Source organism: Heterocephalus glaber, unplaced genomic scaffold, assembly GCF_053883595.1.
Source record: "Heterocephalus glaber isolate CG9 unplaced genomic scaffold, H.glaber_assembly_v1.0 deba00001479, whole genome shotgun sequence".
Classification (NCBI taxonomy): Eukaryota; Metazoa; Chordata; class Mammalia; order Rodentia; family Bathyergidae; genus Heterocephalus; species Heterocephalus glaber.
Window position 1 is genome coordinate 6214411 of NW_028258316.1, and position 16776 is coordinate 6231186.

A 16776-nucleotide genomic window follows, 5' to 3' on the forward strand; every position below is an offset into this window, starting at 1 on the left:
GCTGTGATCATGTGGCTGCTACCTTTGTCCCCTCCCTGGGACTAGAGGCTGTCATGCACCACAGCAAGGCCTTGACTATACTCAAGGGGCCCTAGACGACACTTTTAACTTCTCCATTCTAAATAAGAAGTCAGATCAATGAGGCAAACCATCTTCCAGAATCAGGCGGCTTTAGACATCGGAACAGCACCACGAGGGGAGGCCATGCAGTTATAAAAGGGAAATGTCGTGCACTTCCTTAGGCCAGCATCTCCATGGCTGTCTAAGATATGAGACCAGAACTTAAGGCCAGGCCCCAAAGCTCCTCCTCCCCCTCTGTGGGAGGTGTCACTGACTCTTCCCGTGGGAACATCTATTGAGCATATTAGTAAGTCTTGCCAATCTCCTTACAGATAAGCTAGTTAATGGTGCCCACCACACACCCTTGCCTCGGGCCTTGCTTTCCTCCAGATGAGTATTAGCTAAGTGACTATCCTGTACTTGTGCTTCTATAGGTGGTAGGAGTTTGACCCCTAGTCCCCACCTGGGATTATGGGTCTAAAATATCGCTGACAAAGAGCCTCAGCAGCCAGTCAGAACTCCCGTCTCAGGAGCTTTCTTTCAACAAACCTTTCCTACTCGTAACCTTTATCCTTGATCCAGTATCAGAAGACACAAACTTGGCACGTCTAGCATCCATCTATCACGTTGGGAGCCAGTTCCCTATGCCAATTTTAAGTTGATTTTGTACATGGTGTGAAATAAAGGTCCAATTTCATTCTTCTGCGTATGGATATACAGTTCCTCAGCATCATTTATTTGGTTTTTTGAGACAGGGTCTCAGTATGTAGTGCAGACTGGCCTTGAACTCAGTATGTAGTCCAGGCTGGCCTTGAACTTGTGGCAATCTTCCTGCCTCAGCCTTCCAAGTGCTGGGATTACAGATGTGCGCCACCATGCCTGGCTCTTTAACTTTTGAGATAGGGTCTTGCTGTGTAGCCCAGGCTTGCTTTGAACTTGCTGTGATCCTCCTGCCTCAGCCTCTTAAGTGTTGGCATTGCATGTATGCACCATTGTGCCTGGCTCTCAGTATCATTATTGAAGACCACTTCTTCCCAGTGTTCTCGGCACTTTTATAGAAAACCCAGTGCCAGTGTGTTCGTTTGTTTCTGGGCTTTTTCTATGCACACAGGAGAGGGACGGGGTGGAATCCAAGGCCCATTCACCACTAAGTACTCACTCTGGCCGTGGCTACACCCGCACTTGCAGACTCTGGATCCTGCACTTTCCAGTGTTTCTGAGTTCTGGCCACTTTTGCTGCAGTCTGTAGGGTTTTCTTCGTGTAAGATCATCTTGTCAGCAGACAAGAGGCCCTCACTCTCTCCTTTCCCACGTGGATAGCTTCTGCTGCTTCCTCTTTTCTGACTGCTCCCAGCTAGGACCCCAGGTGCTGTCAACCAGCAGTGGCACAAGGGGCACTCCTGTCACGTTCCTGACCTTCCAGGAAGACCTTTCAACCTCTCACCAGAGCATGCCTTAGCCATGGCACCTATTCCCTTTTGTTTTTTGCAGATACAATCTCACTATGTCATTCAGGCTGGCTTGGAACTCGAGATCCTCCTGCCTCAGCCTCTCAAGTGCTGGGACTAAAGGTAAGCACCACCATGCCCAGCTGACTCAAGTATTTTAAAATCTAAGAAATACTGGCCCTGTGATCAAGTAGCACAGTACTTCCTTCCCACATCCACGCTCCCTCCTCCCCCAACAGCAGTGCTTCGGCTGAGACAGAAGAGCAGAGCTGGCTCTTCTGGAGCGCATCCTGGCCTTCCTCTGAGACCATCTAGGAGGCTCCAGTTCATTCTATCCCTGTTCTGGTCTCCAAGGTGTCAGCCCCTCACAGCACCAATGCCCACTGCAAAGAACACAGGATTTATTAATGACAACTCATCATCGACAGCACTGATTCTGAGAAAACAACAGACGAGGAACAACAGAGGACTGGCACTGACCCTCTGGACTGAGGCCTGCGGCTCCACACGGCCCAGCCTGCCTGTGGGGGGCAGCATCCCTCAGAAGTCTCAGGCACTGTGACTCTGCAGACCCCGAGTCCTAGGCAGAATCAGCCAGGCCAGGTCCCTGGCCCAGGCAGTGTCCCGAAGAGGAGCAGCTCCCCCAGTGCAGAGGCCCTGGGATGGCGCACTGGTCTCGGCTCTCCCACTGGAGCAAACTGATGCTGTGATTCTAGTAGCACGGTCCCAGGAAGGAAGCCAGGGGCAGGCCAGAGGGAATGGATCAGTGTCCCGGGCAGTGTGTGCTGGGTCAGGTGGCCCACACCGTGGGCTGTGGAGGTCAAAGCTGGGCTCGAGCCACCAGCTGATAAGCTGTGGGAGAGGGGCCACCTGGCAGGACTGTCCGCGCCGCCCCCAATCTGGGTCCGGCCAGGGTACAAGCTCTCTGGTCCCCTCACACTAGCTCCAGCACAGCTCATGGCCAGGACCTGCTGGGATCCAGGAGGCCCCGAGGCAGGGGAAGGGAGATGTCCACACTGACCTTGGGGAAAGAGGAGACCGTGCCTGTAACTCCTCTCTTCCTTCCCCACCACTTCCCCATCCTCAAAGCACTTGCCAGTCTGCAATAAATAGGCAGGAGTCTGAATAAATAGTAAAAACCTCCCGAGTCCTGTGCTGGGAGAGAAGCGGCGAGAAGGCAAGGGCAGAGTCCTGGCCATCCGAGGAGAGCCTGGCCCAGGTGGCTCCAGGGTAACAGCGCTGCAGGGCAGGCTCCTGACGACCCGTCTGGCGCCAGGCTCAGTACCCTGCCCTCCAGACCTGAGCCACCTGCCCTGTCACAGGCGGCTCCTGCACCTGTGGCTGCCCTGTGGGGCACAGGGCACACCAAGGCCCTGATGGGCTCTCCTGGATCCAAGGTGCAGGCCACAAGCTCCGCTCCACCGGGCCAAGAGACTTCCTGGGTCCCCAGCTGCCCTGTGAGGAACTCGTACAAGTGGGCTGGGACCTAGAACCCAGGTGGACGACAACTCTTGGCGGCACCTGATGCCATCAGGTCCTTTCCTTCGAGACAGGAGGGCTCTGAGGGAGCCTCTGGACGATCCACTCTCCACCTTCTTCCTCTCCCATCCCAGGGAGGACACAGGCGGGAGGTGCACAGCTTCGTGGGCCACCACCCTCAGCAGTTGTGGGTTTCCAGATCTCGTGGCAGGAGAGGCACTAGAAGTCCTTCCCAGGCAGCCAGCCTGGTGCCTTGGGCAGGGCTGGAACAGGAATGTGGAGGCCAAGCTGACCTCTGGGGGGCCTTGCTGAGCCACAGCCCTCATTCTGCCTCTGGGCTTCCTGGGAGTGGAGGAGGGGAGGCAGGAAGAGGCTCCAGATAAGGCACCCCGAGACAGAAAGGCAGAGGGGGACCAGTGGAGGAGGAGTCCCAGCACCCCAGCAAAGAGGTGCAGGGAGGCAGAGGTAGAGACAGAGAAGGGGAAGCCGGACCCTAGAGGGACCCAAGACACCCTGACCCACCCGAGCGCACTCGGACACACCGGGGATAGACCTGTACACACTCCCCAGCAACACACACACTCGGTGGAGACAGGGTGGGACCTGGGCCTGGAAGTCACTTAGCTCCTTTGGTGTCACTCCCCATGGAGAAGCCTGAGCACCAAGCCCCAGAACTGGTTTCCGGCCCATTTGCCAAGCACCCCCTGACCAGCACCCAGGAGAAGCCCGGAAGCAGGGAGAGATGAGGAAGGTGGCAGAGCAGAGGCAGGGAGGGGACCCTGCCAGCCTCCCTCTGCCGGGAGCGGCCCCTGACCCTGCTCCACAGCCAGGCAGAGGGTCCCAGAGCCGAGAGCAGGGGGGACACCAGGGCTTGGTGGCTGAAGGAGACGGAGCAGTGCGCCCTGGAGGGCGCAGCCTGGGGGCAGAAGCCAGGCAGACTCTGCACCTGCAGCAGCCCTGTGGGCCAGCGACCCCAGCAGCTTCCCAGACTCCAGCACACGGGGCAGCGGCTGCTCTCCCAAACCCGCCTCTCGCCACCAGGCTACTTGGAGTCCTGGAGTTCCTTGGCCTTCTGCAGGATCTGGCAGACGTCTGTGATGGGGTAATCCTGGCACGGGGAAGGCCAACAATGTGCCCCTGCCACAACTCACCCTCCCCACTGGGACCTGTCACCACGCTGCAGGCCCCAGACACCCTGTGCACCCTGCACTACCAACCAGCCCAGACGTGACAGCCTGAAGGTCTCAGGCTTTCCGGGACCGAGCCCACTCTGCCTGTCTCCCGAGGGTCACACTTGCCCGGGGCCCGATGTGGGGCTTAGCAAGTGCCTGAGCTCTCTATGTCCTCCCTGTAGCCCTAGGAAGCGCTGCTGTGATGGTCCTGTTTTAGAGACCAAGTTTACAATGTCACTAAGGAGAAATCCTAGGCCAGGCGCTGGGGAAGAAACAGCCCTCGTTAACCGCGGGCCTCCACCTCCCAGGTCTGAGCGCCACACCTGACGGCCTGGGCCCTGCTTTGGCACCGCTGCTCCCTGGCTGAGCTGACTGTGGACAGTGCACAGCTTCGAGGCCAAGCCTTAGCTCAAGGGCACACGACACTTGAGGCCAGAGGGCTGGAAGTCCGAGACCCTACGCCCTGGCTACCCGCTCCTGCCCTGGCCCCAGCTCGAAGGGGCAGGTGGTGGTGTCGGCTTCGTGGCTGAGGCCGGGCTCCCCTGAGCACCCTCACCTGCAGGAGCCGCATGTTGACAGTGAAGTCCCCTTCCAGCAACTGCTCCCGGATCAGGCTGCGGGGGGAACAAGCGGCTGAGGTGCTGGGCTCCAGGCTGCGCCCCTGCCAGCCAGGCCCCTCCGCCCCTCCTGGCCCCTGGCATGACTAGGTGTCGCTCCTCGAATTCAGACCCGCCCTCTGGCCACAAGGCAGCAGCCCCTGCCCACTGTCGGGCCCAGGCCACTCACACGAGCATGGCACAGCAGACGAGGAGGAGGAAGTCAAAGCGGCTGTCATCGGCGAAGAGTGAGTCCCAGATGCGGATGACGTCCGGCAGCAAGAACTCCTGGGACAGCAGCAGTGTGAGCCAGCGGAAGGCAAAGAACTGGGGCTTGATGTTCTGCTCTTGCTGGGGAGACACCAGGGGGCTGGTGTGGTGGCCTGCCAAGTGCTCCCGGCAGCCACTGGGGAGGGGTCAGCTGGTGGAAGTGTCAGGGACATGGAGGGGTGGCGCTGAGCCACCCAGAAAGCCCCACTCCCGTGAAGGGGCAGCTGGGTCTGCTGCCAGCCAATGCTATCAGATCTGACTTTTTCAGAGCTGCCACATTTAGAAATGATGGCTCCAACTCTTCTAAAACACCATGTAGATTATAACCTTGGATCCGAGGACACGCACAGTGACGTCATCGGCAAGTTCAAAGCATCCTCCTTCCCTTATTTACCATCTACTGACCCTGCGGGGCATCTGCCCCCAACAGAGGTGACCATCACTAACTGACGAGAGCGTGGCACAAAGCAGCAAATGATGTGCCGCGTTTATTTGAAGAAGACACACTGGTATGTTGTTCTTTTCTCATAGCACTGTTTCTATGTCAATATACAACTTTTACTGACTTGCTTTCTGAAATAAATACAGAATGTCACTACAGCAATTTTCAAAAATGAAGTGACTGCCTGTTTTTTGTTTGAAAGTTTGAGACAGGGTCTCGCCATGTAGCCCAGGCTGGCTTTGAATTCACGGTGGCCTAGTCTCTCCCGGCCCCTGGCCAGTGTGGCTGGCCCAGGCGCCGGGTCCTCACCAGTTTCAGGTAGAGCTCTACATCCTTCTCCTTCAGGGTGGAGTACACTTTCTCCATCTTGTAGGTGATGCCACACTGCGAGTCGTCCAGGCTCTTGATGAAGTTGTCCCGGATCTCGGCCATGAGGTTGGTGAAGCAGAAGAAGGTGTCTGCCTCGGCGTGCTCTGGGTGTGTGAAATGTCACCTCCCAGTTACCACGGGACCCTTCCCCCATCCCAAGCCCCTACTCTAACAGCATGGCTGAGTCCCTCTGTCCTTGGTCACCGTCCACCCCAGACTAAGGACCTCATTGTGTTCTCCCCATCTGAAGCGGTCCCCTCCCTCAGCATCCGGTCACGCCCTCCAGTGACATTTCGAATTGAGGTTTCAATCTCATCTCTCAGCCTCCTACAAGCATGCCTCAGCCCTTCTACCAGAGATCAGGCTCTGTCCAGATCGGCACCCCAGAAGGCAGAGCTGGAAGGGCTGAGACCATCCGGGCCTCTTCTCCTCTGCCAGAGGAGGCTGGGGACCTGGGGGTCACAGCCCCGCAGCCCCTTTGTAGGTGGCCTGTCTCAGCCTCTCTAGGGAGGCAGCCATGGGGCTCAGGGCACCCAGCACCCGGCTACCTTTCCATTCGCTGTTGGGGTCGGTGGCGAACGTGTAGTAGAGCGGCCCCACGATCTCATTCATGCCCTGCACGTAAGCGATCCCTGGGTTGAGCTTCGCGTAGATGAACAGGATCCGCTCCACCACCTCCCAGTGCGCCTCGCAGCCGTTGGGCAGCACCTCGTACTTGTTCAGGGCTGGCAGTGCGGCATTCTTGTGCGGGGAGCTCATCTGGGGGGAGGGCAGGGCCATGAGAGGGGCCAGCTTCCACGCTAGGCCCAGGCTCAGCCTCGGCTCGTGGGAAAGACAGGGCACAGGGGAGCACGTCAACACCACCAGGACAACAAGCAGCACTCTCCTCGAGTGACAGGCTGACATCAGCTTTAGGAGCTAAAGCCGGGCACGGATGCCTTGTGCAGGGAGGGGGACTGAACAGGAAGGGAAGGAGTTTTTTGGATGATGAAATGTTCTGTGCCTTGACCCTTATGAAAACACAGTATGTTTTGCTTCACGTAAGTTACACATCAATTTAAAATGAAATCTTTAAATACTTTTTTTTGGTACCAGGGATCAAACTCAGGACCTTGCACTTGCGAGGCAGGCGGCAGCACCAGTGAGCTAAATCCTCGGCCCCAAAATGAAATCTTTAAATAGACAACTGGCCCAGACTCCTCAGAGGTAAGCTGGCCGAGTGTGATGGTGCACACCCGTAATCTCAGTACTCAGAAGGCTGAGGCAGGAGGATCCCCACAAATTCAAGGCCAGCCTAAATTACCTGAGATCCTGTCTCAACCCCAGCCCGCCAAAAAAGTCAACTGTTGGGGTTGAGAGTGGAGACCTGTTCCAAAACAGGAAACTGAAGAAACAGCGTAGCCCTTACCTGGATCTTAGTTTGGAATATACCAATAAATTCACTTTTTTTTGGTGGGGGGTTCACTGGGAACTGGTCTTCACACCAAGCTACATCCCCAGCCCTTGTTTTACTTTTTGAGACAGGATCTTGCTAAGTTGCCCAAGCTGGGCTCAAACTTCTAATCCTTCTGCCTCGGCCTCTGACTGCTAGAACTACAGCTGTGTACCACCACACCCAGCTTTTTTTGTTTCTTTGAGACAGAGTCTTACTATGTCACCCAGACTGGCCTCAAGCTCTCAGCAATCCTACTGGCTCACCTTCCACAGTGCTGAGATTGCAGGCATGTGCCACCATGCCCGGCTAACAAAGGGCACAACTGGCATAGCAGAGGGCATCCCAGCTGCTGTCAACCCTGCCCTGGGTATTAAGCGATGTTTTGGAACTATTTCCAGTCTCAGCCCCGAGTGCTGGCATTACAAGTGTGCACCACCACGCCTGGCTCAACATCCTCTGTCACTTGCTAGATGTCTCCCTTGTGCTTAGCCTGGCTGACTCCAGAGCCCATATTCCAGGTCTGGTGGACAGGCCTCAAGGATGCCCAGGCTTCCCCTCTATCTGCCCTCCATGGCCTCGCTCCATCCTCCAGGCAATGCCACAGCCAGGCAGGGCCTCCAAGGTGATGCCCAGCTTGTGGGCAAGGGAACAGGGGCCCGGAACACCAGCCTGGTATTCCTCGCTGAGTGCCAGATGGCGAACTTCAACTCTGATGCCCAAGCACTGGTCCAGAGGCCCAGGGACAAAGCATCTTGGGGGTTCTCTCCCACCAGGATCAGATGGAGAGGTTACAGTGGGTCAGAGCTCTGCCCTGGGACTCAACTTCTACAGCGGAAGAAGTGATTCAAGCCTGTCCCTGCCTGGCTGGCCCTTCAGCCATCCGAGTGGCTGCCCTCAAAGCAGCCTGTGGCACCACTCAAGCCCTGGCACCTCAGGCAGCTCTGCAGGACCCGAGGCCAGCCAAAGCTTCAAGGAGCTGGGGTCGACAGGGTCTGCCTTGCTGTGCTGGGTCACAGTTTCCCCTGGGGGGAACGAGCCTCCATGGTTCTGTCTGCCTCCAATAGGGGAGGCCACAAGGAGACACTCCCCACTCCACTGACAGGGACAGTGACAAGGTTTGGGCCACAGGCTACCATCCCAGGTACCAAGGCAGTTGGTATAAATGTCAAAGAAGGGAACACACAGTCAGTCTACGAACAGCCTCTCCAGAGGTGCAGAGATCTGCAAGACTCTGGAGCTCCAACCACAGGATCTGCCCAGCTGTTACCTCCAGTTCCTGAGTGTCCCAGACCTGTCCCTGCTGCACCCGGCCCCTCCTACCTCCCACCTTGATTGACCGCAGCCACTGTGCTGCTCCCTGCACTCTCTCACGCTGCAGTCACTTGCTCAGAGCCATTGCTACCTCATGACCAGAAGTGGCAGCACCATGAGCCTCTGCCACTACCTCCGGGAGGGTGCTTTGGGTGACGCTGGGGCAGATGGTCAGGGTGGAGGCAGCCAGGGGCTTCAGGTGGAAGGAAGGGAACGGGTGTTGGGGAGTGCCGGGGCTCTTACATTTGTGACCCCACTCCGGTTCCGGGCCACTGTCTGGGATTTCAGAGTCGTCTGCTCCACTCGCTTGCGAAGGGTCTCGAACTCATTCTGGGGGTCCAGGATGAGGAGGCAGGGGTACTCGGTGGCCCTCTGGAAGAAGGATATGTCTGGGCACAACCTCCTGTCAAGAGGGAACCAGAGGATGCGGCCATTCCACCAGCGCCTGCGGCCCAGGAGCAGCATCTGGGCGACTGCTTTTAACCATAACATGTTATCTAAGAGTCAGTGTGATTTTCTTTTTTTTTGGTACCAGGGATCAAACTTGGGACCTTGCGCTTGCGAGGCAGGCGCCGGAACCACTTAATGTGATTTTTTAAAAAGGAACAGTCATTGGGCATGGTGGCACATGCCTCTAATCCCAGGGAGGCGAGGCAGGGGATCACTGTGAGTTTGGGGCCAGCTAGGGCTACACAGTAAGTTCAAGGCCAGGCTCAACTACGAATGGAAATCTCATCTCCAAACACCAAACCAAGAAGCAACAGTCATTGTATGCAATACACCCACATGTTATACAGATTTACAAAGAGATGCGTTCATACATGTTTTTTAAAGTATTATGTTTATGGTCACACAACCTAACCATTCTCTTAACCCTCAAACATCTCTCTGTGTCAATAGCACCTGTCTGAGGGCCAGGGATTGAGCTCAGTGGTTCCGCCACCACCTGCCTTGCAAAGCAAGGTCCTGAGTTCAATCCCCCTACCAAAAAAAAAAAACAAAACACCCGTCTGAGGCTGGGGATGGAGTTTAGTGGCACAGCACTCACCTAGTGTGCAGGAAGCCTGGGTTCAATCCCCAGCACCAAAAATTAAAAACAAAAAATATGCGTAAGGTTGTAACTGCAATGCCGTTTGTAACGGTCAAAGAGCTGGGGCTGGGCCGGGGATTAGCTCAGTGGTTTTGTCACCTGCTGCACAAGCTCAAGGACCCAAGTTCGATCCCCAGCACCCTCACTCAGAAGAGCTGGGGTTAAGCTACAGTGTCTACTCTGTACGCTCTGTACGCTCCATCCTGACGAGGGAGAGACTCTGAGAGGAAGAGCCAGCCGCAGATGGCCTCTAGCCGTGACCAGACACCATTTCTCCAACTCCTCCTGCACAGCGCCTCACACACCTCCTCTCTGCAAACACGGCATGCTCTACCACCCTTGCCACAGTCCCCAGCCCTCCCCAGAGCCACCGAGGGATGAGGCTTGTGACTGAGGCTGGCCACCCTACCTCACAGGAGGCAGGAGCCTCTTTCCCTGGGGTCCCAGGGCCATGCAACAGGGGCCCCGGCAGCAGCGTGGCATGGGGGGCAGGGCTCCTTCCTCTGGAGCTGCTGCTCCACTTCCTGCAAGGCTCACGCTGTCGCCTCCTCTAAAACGGAGGTCCCCCACCTCGGTCGGAGCACACACTTGGCATGTGTGTGCCTCCATGTTTGTGCACAGCCTGAGCATCTGGCCCTCGGGTGGCCAGAGGTGCTTCTGGTCTGGTCACTCCTGGCCCTGTTCACAGCCCCTGCCTGCCCAATGGCAGCAGACTCCCCTGGCACCAACGCAGTGCCCTGGAAACACTTAGGGGCAGTAATACATCATGCGGGACAGAGACTGACCAAGGAGAGGGGGCCGCAGAAGGGCTCTGAAGGGGCTGTGGAGAACAGGAAGAGCTCCCGGGACCCCTCTGCAGCAGCGACCTGGCACATGAGGGGCCTCCGCACAGTGCTAGGACTGGCACACCTTTCCCAAGCACCTGAGAAGGTCCAGGCCCCTCTATGCCCTTAGCCTGCACCCTCTTATTCCTACGTCACAGATAAAGACAGACCAGAGAGCAGCAGTCACCTGCCAAGGTCACACAGCTAACTAGTTGAGAGCCGCACTGGAGAGCAGATGAACAGACCCCAGAGCTCTAGGCCACCCCACTGCCCTGGGGACAAATCTCCCAGGAGGTTCCCCTATTTCTTTCCCAAGGAAGAAACACACGTTGTAGCTCATACTTTTTTTTGGTACCAGGGATTGAACTCAGGACCTTGTGCTTTCGAGGCAGGCAGCAGAACCAATGAGCTAAATCCCCCGCTGTTCACACTTTTTTTTTTTGGTACCAGGGATCAACTCCAGTCCTTGGCTTTCGAGGCAGGGGGTGGAACCACTGAGCTAAATCCCCAGCCCTTCACACTTTTAAAACACTAAACATCTGACCTTGCCACTCCTCCGCCTGAAACCTGTGCTCGACTGCGTCCGTCTGCCATGCCCTTGGGATCAAGTCCAAGGGCCCTCCTTCCTACTCGGCCTTGGGGAGGGCTCTGGGGCTTCCCACCGGCAGCACCTGTCCACCAGGGCCTGTCTCTCACTCTGCCCAAGGCTCTGCCCCCAGGATCTCAGCTGGTGCGCTGCTCTCCCAACCTTCCCCAGGCACCCAGCACCTCCTCCAGGGCACCTCTCTTGAGTGCCGGCTGAACGAAGATCTCAGTGGGCCGCAGTCACCTGGTGCCTGCCTCTCCAGGACAGGGGCCGAGTCTGTCCAGCACTCAGCCTTGAGCCTCCTGAGCCTGGGATATGCAGAGCGGGGACTCCACAGGGCGCAAGGGGCACTCCGATAAATCCACAGGCCAGGGCCAATTAAACAAGGCTTGGACAAGGGGAGCCAGGCTTGCACGGCCCAGGTGGGAACCCAGTGCAGGACCACACCCCAGCAGCACCACAGACGCCCGCCCTAGGGGCCTGGGCCAGCGCCAGCCCCTGCCAGCCTCTTACCGGACGTCTTTGTCGATCTGCAGCAGCACCTCATTGTCCTTGAAGTACGTGTTCCACCGGCTGTCAGGGTTGGGGTTGAGGGGCTGAGGGAAGAAAAGCAGCTGCTTGGCACAGACTGTTCTTTTTTCTTTCATTTTTGCAACAGGGTCTCACTATGTAGCCCAGGCTGGCCTTAAACTTGCAGTGATCTTCGTGCCTCAGCCTCCCAGTGCTGGGATCACAGGCTTGTGCCACTACATCTGCCTGCCACAGACCATTCAACCATTCTTTCCACCCACTGCTCTGGCTCCACAACTCTGCATGTAGCAGGTGCTCACTAAATGCCTGCTGAATGAACGCTCCATCATTTCACCTCTTCAAGCTTCATTCACCAGCGCTGTGTCACTGACTCCTATCCCTGGAAGCGGTGGGCCACCCCTCTGGCTGTGCTGGGTGGCATCTGGGGAGGAGCTCAGCGATGGAGGACAGGATGGGGCTTGCTTCAAGCCAGCCAAGCAGTTTAGACTCCCCCGTCCACTCCAATGCTTCAACTACACGACTGCAGTCCCTGCCTCAAGGAACAGGGCCGAGGGCTGAGGGGCGGCTGGCACAGGGCTGCCCGGTGCACTCCAGGATGCTGGGTACTGTGTGCTCCAGGCCAGGAAGGGCCCCTGCATCAGCCTGTGCCTGGGGCTGGCAATACCATGCAGAAAGGAGGAGCTGGCAGGGTCAGAGGGAATGGAAACCAGACTGCCCCCTCTGTACACTCACGTGGTCCTCGAAGGTCACATCCTCCCTGGATGCTCCCATGTTGGCCTTGGCGATGCCAGGCTGGATGATCATTTCCCTCAGGAACTGGGCATAGACCTCCCTGGGGGAGGAAGAGGAGAGAGGCTGACACCCGAAGGCCTAGCCAGGAGAAGCAGCAGCAGGGGCCCCGATGGACTCGGTTCTGCCGACCCTGGCCTCCCGTTCCCAGCCGCCCTCGGCCTTACCTCTGTTTAGCCAGGACGGTTGTCCATGAGGCTCTCTCCGAGGGGAGGTAGTTCAAGAGGATCTGTGCAGAGGACAGCGGCACAGCTCTGGCACTGCCCCACCCCAGCCAGGGGCCCAAGCAGGCTTCAGGAAGCCCCGAGCAGGCAAGACGGCCGAGGGCCAGGACGCAGGCCGGCACTGGGCAGCCTCCCTTCCCGGCCGTCTTATCCCATGCCGGCCTTTTCCTCTGCTTTCCCTCACACAAACTCTTCGGAATGGTAAGAAAAGCGGGAAGCCAAGGGGCCGGGTACTGAGGCTTGGGTTTGCACCGCCCCCTGCTCGGAGCTTCACACAGCACAGCACGTGCTTTGTACCAGTGGGTACCCACCCGGTCTGCCCCAGGTGCACCCGGAAGTAGGCGTCTTCAGTGGCAATACAGTGGCCCATCCCCAAGGGCATCCTGGCGAGGACGCCGACAGGACAGAAAACCCAGACCTTCCCAGGCCAGCTTCCTCAGGCAAGCAGGAGGTGTGGGGCAGGAGAGAGGCTGGAGCAGGGTAGCCCATGCAGGACCCAGGACAGAGAGCGTGGGGCCCAGCCCAGGCACACCCACCTTCCAGCAGAGGCACCGAAGTCCGCCCTCACAGGGGATGCCTGTGGACAAGCAGGCAGAGGTCACCCCACCAGGCCCAGCACCCCCAGCCCTGCACCTGGAGCCAGCTGGCAGGGAATGGCGCGGGCAAGTTTTCCACCAAAGAGATGGCTAAGCTGGATGCTAATTCTGTGTGTAATTTCTGTCCCTGGCCCCAGCTCTCAGACCGGAGGGGTCTTGTCTCGAATGTTCTGGGTTTGTTTGGTTTTTTCTTTTGAGACAAGGTCTTGCTATGCAGTTCAGGCTGGCCTTGACCTTACTACGTAGCCCTGGCTGGCTTCCAATTTCCAGAGTTCTTTTTGCCTCGGCCTCTCAGTGCTATAATAACAGGCATGCGCCACCATCTTGGCTCTAGAATGTTCTTTTGAAGATCACACCTTCTTCTGATGCTTGATACTCCTTCCCCGTGGAGTCATTACCAGCCAACAGCTCTGCCCAATCTAGATCAGGTTCCCCATTTGTAAACAATAAAGGCCCTGAGACCGCTTCTTAGCACCACCACAACTGGAACTACATAATTTGTGTATTAATTTAATGTGTGTCACCACTACCACTGGGTTAGTCCCAGGAGAACAAGAACCACATCTGCCTGTTATTTCCAGGGCCTAGAACAGTGCACAGCACACAGAAGGGATTCCATTAGTCCCTGAAGAATAGAAATTAAGCTCTGAGGCCAAATGCTTTGGGCTTTACAGATGTCGCTTCATCCACTCCTCCCGTTAGCCTCCTAAGTAGGAAAAATAACCATCACCATCCTTGGTTTACTGATCTATAAAGACACAGCACCAGGGATGGAAACACATGTCTGACTCAAGAACCAGAACGTTTTTTTTCTGTACTGGGAATCAAACTCAGAGGTGCTCTACCACTCAGCTACAGCCCCAGCCCTATTTTTTTATTTTGAGACAAGGTCTCACTAAATTGCCTAGGAACTTGTGTTCCTCCTGACTCAGCCTCCCTCAGTGCTAGGATTACAGGCCCACACCACTGCGTCCAGCTTTTTTGCCACTAACCACATGCTGCTGCTTCCCTTTTCCGGCCTAAGTATTACTCCAGAACAGGAAGGCCAGTGTCTCCTGCAATACCCAGAACTGTACAAGAGCAGCGGTTGGACGGTTTGCCCGGTACGGGGAATACAAGCTAGTGTATTCAAAATGCACATGGGGGTGGAGGGGACGACTTAACTCCTTGAGGGCAGAGACACAAGGGCAGGGCAGTGACAAGGAGCTACACAAACACTGAAGACAATACAAATACCTTAAAGGCAGCCAAAAATCAGGTTATCTCTGAGTTGGAATAAGATTAAGCAAGCCAGAGGGCAAAGTCAAACAGGGCCAAGGTTCAGCTCCTTAAAGTCGTTATTCTAAGGCCAGAATTTACCATTAACCAAAGATCACTTAGTCAGCATTGATTCCAACCTTGGGTGAAAACCAGGAACAACCCTGTAGCTAATGAAATTCCTTAACACAAGAAGGCAGCTGAGAAATGAGGAAAGGCTTGACCCAGGCTCAAAGCCTTTCCATTCTTGGGCCAGGTGTGGTGTGGCAAGCCTGTGATCCCAGCACTCAGGAGGCTGAGACATGAGGATAGGATTGCTGTGTGTTCAAGGTCAACCTGGACTATGTAGTGAGACCTTGTCTCAAAAAATCAAAAGCCAAAACAAAGTCTTCCCATTCTCGTTCTCCTGACTTCAGTCCTTTCCTGTGATGCTCAGGAACCTCACGCCTCCCTGCCTAAGGCCTAACTGTGGCCTCCACTTCTCCGGGAAACTCCTCTGAGATGAGGACAGCTCTACTCAATCTGCAGCAGGCTCCAAGGGTCACCGTGACCCCCAGAACAGGGCAGATGTGGCCCTGGGCATCTTGCCCTCCCCCTAGGCCATTAACATTGTTCTAGGGCAACCTTAAAAGTGCAGGGTGGGAGGAGGGGGAGGGGATGTAGCTCAGTGCAGCATCTGCCTGGCAAGCAAAAGGTCCTGAGTTCAATTTCCGGTACTGGGAAAAGAAAAAGTGCAGAGTCGCCCCTTACCACTAAAACTGAGTTCCCGCAACTTCTCTAATGCAATCAAGGGCTCTCTCAGGACATCTTGGAAATCTGCGATCCTAGAAAGGACAGAAAGAGGCAAATGAAGCCATCCAAACCCCAAAACAAGCAGCTCAGTGACCAATTCTGCAGCTCACAGCCCCTTTACCACCAGCCTCCAACCCGAAGCTTTAGGGAAGTAGAGAGCTACGGACATTTCTTCCTTTAAGCCTAGAAACGTTGGGTGCCTTATGATATTCTCCTCTAGAGGTTCTCAAATACGCACCATAAAATTAAGCATCTTCTAACAGTGAGCCGGCATTACTAGGCACTTTCATGCTGGCCAGGGGCAGCCCACAGCCTCGCCACTACTCGAACTCAACCAATTCTAGGAGCCAGGAGTAACTTGACCTGCAGCCTTCGGACCAGTGCAATCGGGCCACAGCTCTCCTTGCTCAAGAATGTAACCGTTAAAACATCTCTGGGCTTGCCCTCAAACAAGGACAAAAGGCTTAAAAAGAAAATAATTCCCGAGGGAAAACTGGAGGGTAAGCAAAATTTCGCCGATGCTGCAGGATCCAGCCTGGGGGGAAGAGGGCAGACTGGATAATCCAGGTTCTCTACCGCTTCTAGGAAGAAAAGGGCACAGGTGATGTGGCGCATTTGGAAAGAAGGGGTTGGGGGCAGGGGGTAAAAAGGAAAGGGAAGAGGACCCTCGTGGTCTGGATGAGGAAGACCCGGGGGGAAGGGGTCCAGGGTGGGGCAGAAAGAAGGTGCCCGAGGGGCAGAGAGGCATCTCTCCTCCAGCCCCCAGGCAATGAGGTTACAAAGTGGGGGCCGGAGCCCACTCCGCCCCGAAAAAGGGGCGCCGACCAGAAGCGCCCCGAGGACCCTTACCGGCTCTTGTGCAGACTCGACATGGTGTTGACTTCCGGGCCCCCAGCAGCCTCCGCAGCCTCCGCCACCGCCGCCGCCGCCGCCCCCCAAGGACCCGGGGCGCTGGACTAGAGCCTCCGACCGGAAACCAAACCAGGAGTCCTGCGTTCCGGGGCCAGCAGGGGGTGCTGGTCCCGCCCGCCGGTCACGTGCCGTCGCAACCAGGGCGTCGCGGGGGAGAAATGGGCGGGGCAAGAGGGAGCCCGCAGCGTGTCGCCCCGCCCCCCGCCCCGAGGCCCCTGCGGGCCAAGTTTGAGGTCCGCTGGCTGTTGCCCAAACTGTTCCCTGCGCTTCCATGGCCTGGGTTTCCATCTGCTCAATAAGCCTTTCGGCCTGTCCTTTCCCATACACATCCCGCGTGACTGTTGCAAAAACGTCTGCGTGTTGTGCTGAGGTTTTTTCTGAGACAGGGTCTCACTATCCAGTTCAGGCTGGCCTGCAACTCCCAGCGATCCTCCTGCCTCAGCCTCCTGTGTGCTGGGATTACAGGTGTGCTTCACCATGCCCCACTCCGATACTTGTTGTTCTGTATTGAGTCCCTCAGACCTACTATATCGGTGACCCACACGGACCCTGTAGCTCAGTAAGGGCTGGATAGAGAACCCGGACTGTGTTTT

The 16776-nt window shown here is 56.5% G+C and overlaps 1 protein-coding gene across 4 annotated transcripts; it reads right to left on the reverse strand.

Moving 5' to 3' along the window:
• Window positions 1-1892: 1892 nt before the first annotated feature.
• On the reverse strand, window positions 1893-16273 carry Tbc1d13 (TBC1 domain family member 13). 4 transcript variants are annotated; one of them, XM_013073894.3, is made up of 12 exons: window positions 16121-16273; window positions 15230-15303; window positions 13163-13203; window positions 12570-12631; window positions 12346-12445; window positions 11596-11678; window positions 8826-8985; window positions 6385-6595; window positions 5777-5940; window positions 4946-5043; window positions 4716-4773; window positions 1893-4095 (listed from the first exon to the last, which is right to left on the reverse strand). In XM_013073894.3, the coding sequence occupies exons 1-12, from the start codon at window positions 16141-16143 to the stop codon at window positions 4030-4032; spliced, it is 1140 nt and encodes a 379-aa protein (XP_012929348.1). In that variant the 5' UTR covers window positions 16144-16273; the 3' UTR covers window positions 1893-4029. The 4 variants fall into 4 exon arrangements, with proteins under 4 accessions (XP_012929348.1, XP_004849240.1, XP_021117573.1 ...); XM_004849183.4 differs by having other exon boundaries at window positions 4946-5106; XM_021261914.2 differs by lacking the exon at window positions 16121-16273 and adding an exon at window positions 15510-15687 and having other exon boundaries at window positions 4946-5106.
• Between the last annotated feature and the right edge of the window lie 503 nt (window positions 16274-16776).